The sequence below is a fragment of the Rousettus aegyptiacus genome, unplaced genomic scaffold, assembly GCF_014176215.1.
Source record: "Rousettus aegyptiacus isolate mRouAeg1 unplaced genomic scaffold, mRouAeg1.p scaffold_m13_p_2, whole genome shotgun sequence".
In the NCBI taxonomy this organism is placed as follows: domain Eukaryota; kingdom Metazoa; phylum Chordata; class Mammalia; order Chiroptera; family Pteropodidae; genus Rousettus; species Rousettus aegyptiacus.
The window spans coordinates 56,982,601-56,998,250 of record NW_023416295.1 but is presented as its reverse complement, the minus strand read 5'-3'; the positions used below and the strand labels follow the sequence as shown (position 1 = coordinate 56,998,250).

The window sequence follows — 15,650 nt, the reverse complement described above, 5'->3', positions numbered from 1 at the left end:
CAAAATCCTTCAAAGATTCCCTACTATTTAACAATATCCAAATTTTACCATGACATTCAAGTACCTTGAGCCACCTTTTTCTCTCATGTTCCCATCCGTGCATCCTACACTGCAGTCAAATCCATATCTTGTTACTCCACAGACATGTCCTGAGCTTCCTGATTCTGGTGCTCCATTAATGCTGTTCACTTCTGCTGGGGTAGTATTCCCTGTTCTTTGATGTTCAAAAGTTTACTCATCTTCTCAAGTTCTATCTTGACTTATATTTTCCTTGATCTCTCCCTTATCTCCACCAGAAATCATGTATTCTTTTTCTAAATTCGTGCATGATTCTGTACTTCTCTGTAATCAGTTACTAGATTATGCAGAGATGTATACAAGTCTTATCTCCCTATAATATGGCAAGCTTTCTGAGGGCAGAAATCATATTTTATCCAATATTGTGGTATCCACTATCTGATATGGAAGTACTTAGTAAGTGCATATTAAATGAAAATCAGAATGAACATTATCCTTTTTATTAAAATTTTTAAGAGATAATTATTTTATCTTATATACGGGATCAATTCTTCCTCTTTAACTCAGTGGAACATTAATAGAGTAAGGATGGAATTATGAATAGTACACATAAAGAGTGGTCAGGTAACAAGTCATGAACCTCATTTCTATATTTTGAAAGAAATACTAAATTGATAAATCAAGGAAATTATGTAAACATAGTATATTTTGATTTCTGTAAGGCAACTAATAAGACCAAAAAAATGACTAGAGTTAGAGATGTCTAGTTATCCAGAGAATGGTGATTGAGAGAGCTCGTCATCTCAAAAAAGATACTCATGTCAATGTCCAAAGGCTCCATATTTGGCCTGTCCTGTTAATATACTTATGAATAAGGTGGTTGATTGCTATTAAATCTGTAGGTAACTTAAAACTAGGAAGGAAATTTAATATTCTGTATGGCAGAACTAAGATAAGTTCCATGTACTGAAAAATGTACCCAAATGAAATTACAAAAAAATAGAACAATGATAAATGTAAACTTTAGCTTTGAAATTTAAACAACTAATCACAAAAATACCAATGAGATAGAACTCGCTTAAAAGAACTCTGAAAGAGGCCCAGCAATTTTTTTTATAGTGTATATACAGTGAAGCAATACTATAACTTGGATGTTAAAAAGCTAGAAAATTCAAAAAGCATTAGTGGAAGTATAGTGCTGGACTGAGGAAAGTAAAATTCCCATGAACACATTCAGACATCTCTATGTACAATTAAGGGTATAATATTTTAAAAAGGATATTGACTGCTATTTATTCAGAAGGAAATCATGAACCTGATAACCATTTCACAGGACTTACAGTTGGAAGAATTAATTAGTCTGCAAAACAGAAAACTTAAAAAGAGACACAGGATCTGTTTTTAGAGTAACTGGAAGAGTATTTAGGCTTTTTGTATACTCTCAGCTATAGAACTAGGACTATAGACTTGCAGAATTTCCTACAATATAAAAAAGAATTCCCAAATTATTAGTAAAATAATTTCTATTTTCTATTAAAAATAAATGTACCACTTGCTTAATATGTCTTCAAAATGGCTAGTTCCCCAGGCTAAAAACATAACTGTATTTTCCTTTGAAGAAAAAAAAAATCATTAAATCTTTATAGGTGTTAAAATAATGTTTTGTGGTTATTTTAATCATGTGTGTTTTTAGGCTCTTCAATGCTAATTACAATTCATTTCTTACAATACAGAATAATTCATCAATGACTTATTAACAGGATGTTAAAATACCCCACTTAAAAAAACAAATTCCACTTATTTAAACTGCTTATCTTAGCTACTGAGAAGACAGACCAAGAACATCAAAGCAGACAGACATGTAGTAAGGTCAGTGTACCAAAATCTGAGAATGTCTCCATGAAAATGGAGACCCACATTCGGATTTTATGAATAACTTAAAGAAGCTTGATGATATGCTTTCCCAAACAACATCCAATTAGAATTGGAAAATTAGATGAGGGAAGTTGGAAGAAAATAGGGCTAGTAGAACTAATTAAATTAAAATCAGTAAGTGGTAAGAACTGACCATGAGAGAGGATAAAGACAGACCACAGAAAGTGGATGAAGTAGTTTAAGAGCCTCCTGCTCTACCGACTGGGCTAGCCGGGCGCTGTGGATGAAGTAGTTTAAAAAGCAAAACACTATAAGATCATTTAAAGTAGGAGCAAAACCTCTTTGCATTTCCTGAGGGAATTATTATCTAATAATTGGTCTTCATACTGATAATCCTGTGTCACAAAGATAATGTAAATCAAACTCATTATTCTCAATTTAAGAAGGCAGTATAATGCAAAACATAATTGATCCAACGAACATTATGGAACTAAAAATTATGAAACTAAATGAAATAACTTTCACTTCTCCAGAAAATTAACTTGTGCAGAAGAGTTCATTTGTTGAGGATGCCAGATAAATAAGCGTTTTTTATGGTACAGGATGAGGAGGATACATATAGCTTTCTAGCAACAAAAAGTTTTGGCAAATGATTTTTGCTTTTCTAAGTTGGTAATTATGTTGGTAATAAAGATATGGATATTTTATTGCTCTGGTAAATGACATATTTTTGGAGACCCTCAAAAGTTGCCAGTATTAAAGTAATTATGAAGCAAAGTTTTAATCACTAGATAGGATGGTATTCTGTATAAGTTTCTCATTCTCAATAAAATATGAAAGATCAAATTACACAGTGACTATATTTTCTAAACCTTTTCAGGTGTTTGTCTCATTCTTACTCATCATCCATCTATTTATTTTCAGAGACATCACCACATTATCAATTAAGAAAGATCTGTAACATTCCTTTTATGAAACTAAAAATTCTCGCACAAAGGTAGTTACCTTTTGCCTGTCCATTAGAAGCCAGTTCTGATCATTGCTTGTGACATGGTAATGCCCAATAGATAAATTAATTAAGTGATTGATTAATTACTTGTATGCAGTGTGTTTGAGTGTGTATACAATAATATAACATGCATTTGGCTATATCAATAATCTCCAATTTTAAATTATATAGAGTGAAATTCTGACATATAACATGACTTCTATATAAGGGGGGTTTCCTGGTCCTATATAAAACACTATAGTAGGAGTTTGATAGAACATTACATTTATGATGGGAAAAACTGTGCTATTCTGCTTGTGGTAAAGAACTGCATTCTGGAAATATTTTTTGAATCCCATTAAGGAGGCAGCAAGGTTGAGTAAAAAGAACACAGGCTCTGGAGTCAGACAGACTTGGTTTGAAGCCACGTTTAGGCACTTACTATATGACCACCGGCAGGTTACTTACTCTGAGCCTTGTTGCTTACCTGTAAGAGGGGGAATTAATGCAGGATAATTTTGAGAATTAAATGAGATAAAGTGAAAACATTTTGCACAGTAACTGGCACATATCAGGCATATAATGAATATTAGTTACCTTCCATTATCCTAAAGACAGATTTTATTCCAAGTCACTTTTACCTTCACTTGCAAACTTGCTGATGCAACTCTCCTTTCTAGATCTTCTACCTGTTGAAGAATACTCAAATCCATTTCCATTGCTTGTTCTTCTACTGACCAGTTCTCCACAATATCTCGAGTTACCTGGTTTTCTTCATTTTCATTTAATTCAATAATAGCAACTATATTTAAAAAGAAATTATTTTTAAAATCCATTTTTTATCCCTCAATGATTTTTTTCCAGAATGTGAACAAAATTCCAGGGTAACATGTACATGTAACTTAATACACACAAATGCACTCCTGCATATGTATGCAGCTTACTCTTGAGAGTAGAAATATTCTTTTCTAAAAAAACAAAACAACGATATGTCTGCAGGTTGTAAAAATACTAAGAAAGTAATACCAATTTAAGAAATGTAAATAGTTACCATTTGTTGAGAAAATAGGAAAAAAAATTTAAATATTAAGAATTAAGACATTGCAAAATATATTTTAATATAAAAGAATTAATTCTTACAACTAAGCAAGACAGTAGAAATCTCTTTTAGGAACATACCATCCTTATTCTTGATGCAGGCTTGAGTAATATAATCCAAGTGTTTCTGAATTTGTTTTTGTAATGCCTTTTCCCTTATTCCTCTGAGATGTAGCACTTTGAGCAAAGCTTTTAGGTCCTCAGGGTCAATAATTCTCCACCAACCAAACTGCATTTCTAAGTCAAGATAAATATGTAGACCTTTTACAAATATTTTGAATATGAGGTAATGGCACAATGCCAATCAAAAGATTTACAACTATTTATAAAACCATCGAAGATTCAGTTTTAATACAGGAATTTATAACAATGAAATAAAGTCAGGGTACCTACCACCTGAATGTACCTACCTTCGGGGATAGGTTTCGGGCTAGGGAAATCTACCGGTTTTGCTACTTCAACAGCTGCAGGTTGAGCTGAAGAGACTTTTTCATTCTGTGGTACTGGAGATTCACTTTTGCTTGAAGCAACATTGGGAGTCAAGAATGAATTACCATTTCCTTCTGATAATCCTAACCCTGATCCCAGAGTAGGTAAAGGTGATGTAAATGGAATATTGGAAGTAAGCATGCCAGTGGGCCACCCACAAAACTGAAGTCCCATCATAGATACTCCACTTTTCATCTGCAAAAAAACAAAACAATTTAAAAGGCAAACAATCTAAGAAGTTCAGAGAAATGTTTAGAATCTGAAAATACTTTCAAAGTATAAAAATATACTCTCACTTATCACAATTACAGGAAAACTAAATATAATGAGAAGAATGCCAAATTTCGTGTTCTTATTTGTTTCCTAAAGTAATTTTCTTTCAGATATACTGTAAAAGTAATGTTAAAACATAATTAAGAAGCTTTTGTCTAGACTTAGTCTAGAAATTTGTAGTTCTGATGAAGCTTAGTGACAGCAATTCTGACTCTCTTCAGTTTTCAAACTGTAGCAGAAATAATATTATAAATATTCAACTGATTCCTTTTGAGTGAAAAAGTTCATGGGGTCAAAGATCAAATAAAGCAAAAGAAAAACGTTACAATTAGCAGCACTAACCTGGAGAGGTGATAAAGCAAATGGATTTAGGCCACCAGGATTCTGAGAAGATGATACAAGAGGAGGAGCTGGGGTAGGCGAAGATGATTTAGATGGTGGCTGAGACTGAGGAGTCGCTAAAGAAGCAGTTGACATATCAGTATGGGTAAGTGAAGTGTCATCACAAGGTGTTCTTGGCAAAAGGCTAAACCATTGTCTATTCTTTTCGGTCAGCGTTTTTAACAACTGGTCATTGGGGAGAGGGCTGTAGAACTTCCCTGAACCGCCTGAGCCAGTATGGAACAGGTTATTGGAGTCTGTCTTTTCCATGTTGCTTTGTGTTGCTGTTGACTGAATACTGCTTAATGAATGTTTTCCACTATTTTGGTAAGACAATGTGCACCCATTTGCACTATTATTTGACTTTGGGGTCATTACATCTGACTCAGGAGGCATCTTAGCTACTTCTAAAAGTTTGCTTAATTTTGAAAAAGAGCCAGGTTTCTGAAGAAATAAATTTGTGTTATCTTTTTCTTTTGGATCTTCCTTTTGTTCACAATGATCTGAATTTGAACAAATTAACATATCCTCAGAAGTCTCAAATATTTCTTCTTTAATCTGGATACTTTCTGCCTTTTTTAGTTTGTCTCTTTCTTTTGCAATTTCTTCTAGTCCTACAAAAATTGAAAAGTATTATGAAGATCAGTTATTCTAAATCAAACCAATACTATATTTTAGTACTGTTTATCAAGTTACATGCAGAAATATTTTAACTTTTCTTCATTTCTTATAGACTAGATTTTTTGATCATTGGAAAATATATGTAATTTTGTAATTAATCATTACAAAACATTAAAATATAAAAAAGTATTAAAAGTCCTGATACATAGTAAAAGTTACTATTAACATCTTTGTATAAATCCTTCCAGGATTTCTCTATGCATACATACAATACTCACTTAAACCTATAAATTGTAAAAAGGAAATCATATTATATTCATAACATTGTAACCTACATGTTTTACTGAATAATACTCTGTAAAGATCTTGATGTGTCGATAAATATATAACTACTCCATAAATGTTAATAGCTACAGATTATTCAATAGAATATATCATAATTTAAATAATCAGTCTTCTATTCATGCCTATTAGTAAGAATGAATATATCAGTTATTCACTAATATAAACAACACTATAAAATGATGACTGATCTTGTATCTGTATCTTTGGTTTTTTAATTTTTTCCTGATTTACTTCTAACAACAACAACAACAACAACAAAACAACCAAAAAAAAACTTACTGAGTCCTTAGGTATGTATGTTTCAGTGTTTTTGAAATATATTGTCAAATTTCCCTCTGGAAAGTCTAGATCAATATAAATTCATTCTAGAAGTATACATACAAGAGCACCTGTTTGCCTACATTTTCGATGAAACGGAATACTACAAGTATTTCTTTTTTTGTCTTTGCCAAAATCCATTTTTTTTTTGGATCACTAGTAAGACCAAATATCTTTTCATAGGTTTATTGGTATTTCTCCTTTGTGAATGTCTGGCTCCTATTTTGACCAATGCTTTAAAAATCATTTATGTGAACTCTTTTAAAAATACAAACCTCGTACTTTATTCAATTCAAAAAGTAACATACATTCAAGGTGAAATATTTGGAAATGAGAGTTAGAAAATAAACCCGTTGTGTACTACTCCCTCAGTTTCTATCTTGACCTTTTAGAGGTAGCCATGGTTCATCAATCATGTCTCTGAAAGATTCTTCCAGAAATCTTATATGTAAATATCTGACTATAATTTTACACTATTACAGAAGTAGGATATTAATATTTGCTTTCCGCAACTTACAAAAAAATCCAATCTCCAAGGCAAGGCATGTATGATGAGGTTTCTGAAAACTTCTACAACCTCTAATCACTCGTCCTTGCTAACTTTGCTCTTCCTCTCTTCCTTCTTTTCAGCGTTGCCAACATGCTGTTCTTTTCTGTCTTGGGGTCTTTGCACTTGCTGTTTTCTTTTCCTGGGATATTGTTTTGTTGACTGGCTCCTTATGCCTTGTTTCAGATTGTCATTTCCTCACAGAGGTTTTCTCTGATCACCTTGTTTCAAGTAGGGTCCCCATTCCACTCGCCTTAGAGTGTCATTCTATACATTGCCATTGTAGAATTTACCACTATACATGTAACCTGTGTATTTCCTATTCTATTCCACACCCACACACTATGAAGTGAAATCAAGCATTACTTAAAGGCAGAGCAACATCTATTTTGCTTATTATTGGATCACAAATGCCTAACATGGTGGCTGCTATGAAACGGGGGCTCAATAAATATTTCTTAAATAATGAAAGAAAAGGATGAATTTAATATTTTTACTATATACTTTAGATGGCTTTCCATGATAAAACATATATTTCTTTTTTCTCAATCGGCTGCATAATATTCTATTATATGGATAGATCATAATTTACTTAATCAAACCTCTATTAATGTTTGAAATAGCTCTCACACACTTCTCTTGAAATTAGTTTCTACCTCAAATTAAAATCCTATATCTCAGACTTATGCTTCTGGCCAATATGGAGTAACAGGAACTAGATTTACCCTGTTGCATAAAACAACCAAAAAACAGACGAAATATATGAAATAACAGATTGCAAGAAACAAGACATAAGATAACAAAGAAAACAAATACAGTAAGTCCTGTGGTCACCCCAGCTTAACGCCTTGGGTTAGTTTCCAGGATACAGTCCAGGGAGGAGGGATCTAGAAGGAATCTGGCAGACTCCCTGAGATGAAGAGATGGAATTGAGAGTCCATGGGAGACCAAAGTGGCTAGAGACTAGGGGAGTACTAGAGAGGAGAGCTGCAGGGAGCAAGAACTGCAGAGATATCAGAGGAACCTCTTGAGTATTGAGCTGAATAATGATCGGTGGATAAATGTGTGAAGAGTCTACCAGAGACCGGGGGGGGGGCGGGGGGAAACACTCAAAAGAATTAGATCGTGACAGTGCCAGGTGCTCAAACAGGCTGGGAATTACTATTATTCCTTCCAACTAGACTGCAAAACCTCAAGATTCACAGGCATTAAGGAAAAAACTCAGAAGGATTTGCTTCAATATTTAGGGATAATTACCCCTAGACTGGGTGAGCAGTGTTCTAGTTCTGTCTAACAAATTTAAAAAGCAAGATCTGAAAGGATCAAACTTTTCCTAACTGACTTAACTGTGTTTCACATAAACAAAGCTCAAAAATATTTGTAGGAATTCAAAGATATCCAGTACCCAACAAATTAAATTTCATAATGTCGTTTGTCCCATCAAAATTAGAAGGCATGCAAAGATGCAGAAAAACATGACACATAATTAAAAAAATAAATTAATAAAATCTGACCCTGTACTGACAAAATAGTAGAATTAGCAAAGACATTAAATTGAAAAAATGGCTGAAAATTTTCCAAATTTGGTGAAAACTATTAACCACAGATCCAGGAAACTCAAAAACTCCCAGCAAAAGAAACATGAAGATAAATACACCAAGACATATCATAATCAAATTACTCAAAACCAGTGACAGAGAAAATCTTACAAGCGGTCAGAAAAAAATCTCATATCTCATATGATCTTTATGCACTTCTGCACATCTGACTCAAGAAGACCACCATACTGCATCACCTCCAATTAGGCACATGTGAAAAGAGTCACAAATGTTCTCTTCATATTCCCGTGTTCATAAGTTTCCTTAACTTTATATAAGTTATTGACCCATAAGGAAGTACTACTAATATTTGAGCTTGATTTATTCTGGGAAGTAGTATCTCAAAAACCTTATCATAGATTCAAAAACAAATCGACTGACCAATCAACCAATCAACCAACTAATCAACCAACCAATTTTTACTGGTTTAAGAAGAGTAAATGACTTCTCATTTGTATCTAACAAAGTAGATTGAGTAGTGATACATTTTTAACAGCCTGTTCATGGTTGTCTTTAACATTTAACATTTATATAATTACTTAATTATAAATAGCTAAACCTCTAAATTATAAAATTGTTTTTTTAAAAAATAGGTTATTTAGTATAAAATGATTCTTTAATATTAGTGTTCCATCTCTGATTTCACAGTCCCCTGTTCTTTCCAGCCCTTACTTCTTTGACATGTGTCAATGAGGATTAATAAAATTTCCAAAACAGACTAAAGAAAAAGACGAGATGAAATAGGAAGTGTTGTTCACTTGATTAAGTTTCCTAGTAATAACTACAAGTACATAATGACAAAGAAATGCCATTTCCCAATTAAAACAAATCCTAAAAGCAGCAAGTTTGGTACTGGAAAGAGACAATGCTTTCTTAAGTTTTATTAGAATCCCTTTGAACCCTCTCAGTTCACCTAACAGGTGTCACTGGACCTTAGAGTCCCATTACTGGGTTCAAGTGAATTTGTTTTTTTTTCCTTTGGCTCTCCTCAGTTGGGCTGAAGCAGGCTAAACTTTCTAATAGGTTTTACTAAACTCTAAGTAAAACACATATAAAGAATGCAAGAAATATAAAAACATTGGCATTTAGAATACAGGTCTCTGTTTAATGGCTTCCTTTCAGGGTTCAAAGGCCATTATGCATTCAATATGACATAACCTCAGGAGTACTTTCACAGTTCCTTAACTGTCTTCATGTTGATAGTGCTACTCCAATCCACTTCCTAAGAGACATTTTGCTCTCACTATGGAGAAGACTAAAGAAGTAGATTCTTATCAGTTGTCTATCTAGAATCATTTCTTCCAAGTCTGCTCCAGAAATTGTTTAAAAGATGACTGATATCACAATACCTTCACTCTTTAGGTAAAATTTCCCCATATATTCATAACAGAAATTAGGTTTTGTACTTTTAGACCTGTAACCATATCATAACACAAAATGAAAAAGTAACATTCACATCACAGTATATACATATAATTAGCAATTAACTTTTTTCATTTTCCTTCTAATAATGCACAAATTATCTACAATTTAATATACCCCACATGATTTAAAGAAGAGGATAGTGAATTTAAGGGGAACAGACACTTGGTTTTAGCTGTGTGGCCACGGGGACTTTCTTCCTGAGCGCCCGTAGATGGATAGCAGCAGGGCCTTTAGTCAGATAATGTTAACACTGTTTAAAGGGTCCTCGGTATATAGACTTTTTGACCCTTGGTATGTACACTCCTTAACACTGTTCCTAGACCTAAAGGTATCTTTGATCTATTTGCTGTAACTTAAGGAAACTAAGTGCTTTCCATCCTTTCTCACACTAACCCACAAATACAGAGCAATGACTGGGGTACAGTGTTTTGTCTTCCAGAGTGTTCTTATCACACGCCCAAGTCTTGCGGAAACATTATAGGGGCTGGGAGATCCTACGTACTGTTATTCCTCTGCTTGTAAACTGCTTTCACTAATAAACTCTGCTGCTATTAACACTATGTGTGTGTATCATTATTGGGGTTTGTGACCAAGCATCTTATAGAACAGTTGATATCCTACAAAGTCCTGATGTTATGGATTTGTGGAAGGGGAGCACCCAGGCACGGAAGAATTTCTCCTCAGGCTTGGTGGTAATTCACTAGGATGCTCTCAGTAGCTATGCCCAAGGATGAGAGAAGTTCTAAGGTAGTATGCTAAAGGAGGTGACTAATGGTGACAAGGTAGCTTGAAATTCAGTTCTGACCCTCCACCTTACTAGCTTCTAGATTTTCGTGAGTTCTAAGAGGGAGAGAGAACTAGAAAAGGTCACGGCAGCCCCTTTAGAAGAGAAAGTAGGACAAACTTCTACTCTCTCTCTCTTATATGAGGCAACAACGAGGTTGTGGAAAAGAGAATTGTGAGATGAAACACAGAATACTGAATGGTTCACATGCTGGAAAAGTTAGGACATGGTAAGTTACTAGAAGATTAGGTGGAGGTCCCTGGGGAGGAATCTCCTCCAGAAATTAGAGCTATTTGGCCTTGCCGCCACAAACCATCTGATCTGATTTAATAGCCTCTAGATTTCAGAGAAGGACTAGGAGAATAAAACCGAGGAAAATACCTTACATCATCTCGACTCTTTTGAAATGAGATCAACTCTACCTCGTAAGTTTGATCAACTCCTAAAGCCAGGCTCCTCTGTTCCCTCATCTGGGCTCTTGCAAACTTGAGGGGAAAGAGGGCTGGGCTCAGTCCTGGCCCCTCTCTAAGGGATCACTAACCATACTCTTTAATTCATTATGCAAGAAAAGAGAAGAGCCTCAAACATTTATAAGCTTGCTAGAAATGAAAGACCAAGAATCTATTGTTCCAGAATGCAAAAGAGCCTTGGCAAACAAGTTTCTCTATTGTGGCTGCCATTTGGTGTTATCTATGGCCGAAAAGAAGAGAATCTCAGTCACGGCAAAAGCTTTTGGACCTTTTGTGTGAACATTAGTTGTTCCTTCATCGGACTGCATAACTGACATGGAAATATTGGTGTATTTAAGTCTTACACAGATTGTCCACATATCAGCTGGACATATTTATTGAGATCTCTACTGGTAGCTTCTGTACCTGTTGGCCAGAGCCTGCCAAGATTGTGTAACAGAGATGCATACCTGGAGGAGAAAGAGATTTCATTTTCTAAACAAGAATAAATTTAAGTATGGGTACTGAGAAACACCATTTCACAACTTAACAACCCTGTTTGATCACCTTTGTTTGACTCTAGCAGTATTAAGTGTCTATAACCAAAGTCTCTGGCAAAGAGGCTCTGATGGCATTTGTTAGCTTTGGGGAATCTGATATCTTCTAGCCATTAAACGGTATACACCTTTTTTGGATATGAAGTCACTATGCCTCTTGCATGTGCAGACGATATACATACTGTTAAGGCTGAAACATTTGTCATATATTGGCTGTTGCAGAAATGGTACAATCAAACAACTGGAATTCCTTTCATAGTTGCTACCATACAACAATGGCTTCCCAACATGGTTTTGGGTGGCTGGTCTATGCTTCTTCTTATCCACAGGCTGTAAAGGATATTGGAAAGGCACTCCCAAAGATAGCTAGCTGCAACAACCCTTTCAGCAATGACCTGTGTAAGACTGTTTGATCAGGCTGCCCTCTACTGTTTATGCTTTGAACACTGCTTATATCTCATAAAGGTCCCTTTAATTTAATGAAGTTCCTTGGCATTCTGGAGTTGAAGAGGGAAAATGAAAAATACTTGGTATCCCAGCCTGAGTTTTTATACCTCAATATATTCCTTTCTTTGGTATCTGTCATGATCTTAAAGGGTGGCTTGGAGGTTCCTGTTGTTCATACAAATGAATGGATGGATACAACTGTCCATATCTTCCTGCTTTCCAGATTATACTTGCCAGCTACGCCCACATGAAGGGCACTTTTGATTCTCTCTTTATTCCAAACAGTTCTTAATTTTTATTCTACATTCACACTATAAACAGGAGATTCTGCTGCAGTCCTTATACCCATAAAGTGTAGTCTGTCTGGAGGACATCTTTGGTGGGAAAATGGCAGCTACTGGTTTCATAGGGAACTTACTGTTCCAGATACTGACGGTCTTTGCTTGGGCATAGTCCACAGAATGTCTGACCACAGAAGGTGAGAGGGTTGTTGGAGCGTGAATAATTTTCTCCTCACCTTTCTCACAGATATTAACAAACTGTACTGAATAATCCTATGTGATTATACTCATTTCAAAGCTATCTCAGTGTTGGATTTGTCATCCTTGACTGTAGACGATCTTCTGGACATTCCACTCCCAGAAAACACCATGGCGATTACTCCTCATTACTCCAGAATCCTCATCTGCCCTGGACACCCATAATACTATCCTTACTAGTTACAGTGTCTAAAAGTCTTATTATATTCTCAGGGGCAGACGTCTCAGCTCTCAGCAATCCATTTTCCACATCAGGGACACCTGGTAGTGTTTCCACTTTTGATCTGCAGTTGGATCTGACTAACAGCACACTGGCAGTGTTCTAACTGGGGGAAATTATAAATGCCAAGTGGATACAAAATGTAGCATTGAACCAGACTGGTTGGTACTCTCTGATCCAATGGAACTTGTTTTCATATGTAAAAGGCAGGCACTTACTGCTTCCTACCTGGACATAACACTGCCTACACACTTTTTGGAATAATTATGAGACCTTTTATAATAACTCAAAATGGCCAGAGACCTCAGTTGGTTAGAGCACAGTGCTAAAAGTGACTCAAAATCTAAAATGCACTGGTGACTTCCCCACTTGTGGTTTCTAGTGCCACATCAGAGCCTACACCTACAGATGTTGGGGATACAGGCTTACATTACTTTGCACAAGAGCTCTTTCCTTAACTAGGCACTTATGAAACTAAGGTATGACTCACAATCAGCTATTCTGGGGGACATTACCATTGAGCTCTTATCACCGAACGAATTAGAATTCATTGATTTCCTTGACCTGAGTAGTAATATATAAGTGCATAACTCTGGATTCTTTGTTGGATATACAGGCAGGTGGCTCATATCTCCTAATGTGGCAGTAATATTTTTGGTTTGGAATTTTTCTGGCTATCTAATATCTCCTTCAGAAGGCACCATTTAAAATACAGTTGATAACTGTTCCAGATGGAAAGTCAGACATCATCTAGTGAGCTACCAAGGGTCAGGGGTTTGTTATCCAAAATATATAGAATAGTATGAAAGCAAGTGTCTCTCTTGGAGTGCTCTTATTGCTTGTCTGGCCTGCGACTGGATAAGGCATATACCCATAACACTACTATGGGGGCTTAGGAGATCCTGGGCGTTTTGTTCTGTCTCCACTCTTGAGTTATCATCACTAATAATTTTTGTTGTTGTTAGCAACATGTGTTTCACTCATGATGTGGGTTACCCTGCATCTTGTACAATATGAATTTAATTAAATATTTTTCTTTGGAAGTAATCCAAGACCTGATGTCTTCTCTACGTAATATTATTGATCATAATGATATTATAGGGATTATTTAAAATGTGTATTTGAACTTTTAAATAGATTAATGTTAAATCTAACTTTATTAAGAACAGATGTTTTTTAGAGAACTTTTGAAAAGTAATAAATGAGAATAGAATAATGTATACTATTAATACTCTATTAACTTTTATTATCTATTTATGTTATGGTAGTTATGACCAGTTGGTAGTTATTCATCCTTATGAGCCCTGACTCTCAGACCTTGCTTCTCAGATATAGTATTTGCCTATATTCTAAATTTATATGCTCTTGTTCTTTGTCTTCATATATACTATGTCTTTCCAATTAGATTGTGAGCTCTTTGTGGATAGAGATGGATTCTTTTTTTATTTCCACAGTACTTAAAACAAGGCACAATATTAAGCATATTAAATACTGGATGATTAAATTGTGAAATTTCTTCTATTTTAATTAGCGGTAAGATAAAGAAAAGGCATCTACATCTATGTATTTTATAACTTTCATAGCACTTGGAATAGAGCAGATGCAAAAATAATGAATAAAAACTTCATGAGAAAATAACCTATAAGTGAAAAATTATTCCTTCTTACCTTTTGTACTATGCAATGACCACAAGTAATAGTATAAAGTGAAATTAATATTTATATAGCACTTTGTAGGCTTCTTTAAATCCATTATTTGACATGATCCTTTTAACAACCAAACAATTAATACAATGCCTATTAAAATTCTTCCACAGAGAGGGAAATCAGGGTCCAAAGAGGTTAAATGGTAGGGCTGAATGGAAACTGAGGTCTAATAACTACAAATAACAGCAATGTTATTTAATCTGAGAGACCTAAAGTGTTTTAAAATGTCTCTTGTAAGCTATTCTTATAAACCTAATAAAGACGTTTAATTATTTACTTCTTAATTAAAGTATTTTTAGTGTGCTTGTGGTATGTAAAGTACTATGCTTAACACTTTGAAAGAATGAAAAGTTGTACATATGATGACTATAAAATATAAATAATTTGTACATCAATGTGCCAAGATAATAGTATAATTATTTGGTTTTCTAGGAGCTCGCGAATAATAAAAATTAGTTCCACTTAAATAAGCTGTGAAGATTATATTAAAAGGCCAGGATTTGAACTGGATCTGGAAAGACGAGTGAAATTTAGATGGTTGAAGAAAAGGCAAGTTAGCATTATATTGAATAAGATTTGGCAAAGCACGATATGCAAAGATGCAGAAGAGGAGTGTACATGTGTTAGCAACAGTGAGTAAACTGGTCTACACAAATTCATACTATAGAACATAAAGATATTATGAAATCGAATTTGTAGAGGGCCTTGAATGCCAGGTTAATACAGATTTATTACATCATCTTATTAACAATAGGGAGTCATTCAAGGTTTTAGAGTAGAGATAGAATGTGATGACTGAATGTAATGGAAGGAGGAGATTTTATATAGAGAAGCCAAGGACAGCTGTAATAATCCAGATATATTTTGATAAAGAACCGATTTTGATACTGTTGCAAAGAGACTGACTACAGACATTTCAAGAAAACGTTGATGTTCTTCTAGATCTCTTCAAGTTTACATGCTCAGGTGACT

General features: G+C 34.6%; 1 protein-coding gene across 20 annotated transcripts in view; it reads right to left on the bottom strand.

Annotated features, from left to right (window-relative positions):
• Positions 1-15,650, bottom strand: part of BAZ2B (bromodomain adjacent to zinc finger domain 2B) — a 281,281-nt gene that overhangs the window by 15,989 nt on the left and 249,642 nt on the right. For all 20 annotated transcript variants that reach the window (XM_016152832.2, XM_016152831.2, XM_016152842.2 and 17 more), the window contains 4 exons: positions 5,084-5,736; positions 4,390-4,663; positions 4,061-4,216; positions 3,523-3,683 (listed from right to left, as the gene is read on the bottom strand). In XM_016152832.2, the coding sequence (XP_016008318.2) occupies positions 3,523-3,683; positions 4,061-4,216; positions 4,390-4,663; positions 5,084-5,736 (1,244 nt within the window). The remainder of the gene's footprint in view (positions 1-3,522; positions 3,684-4,060; positions 4,217-4,389; positions 4,664-5,083; positions 5,737-15,650) is intronic.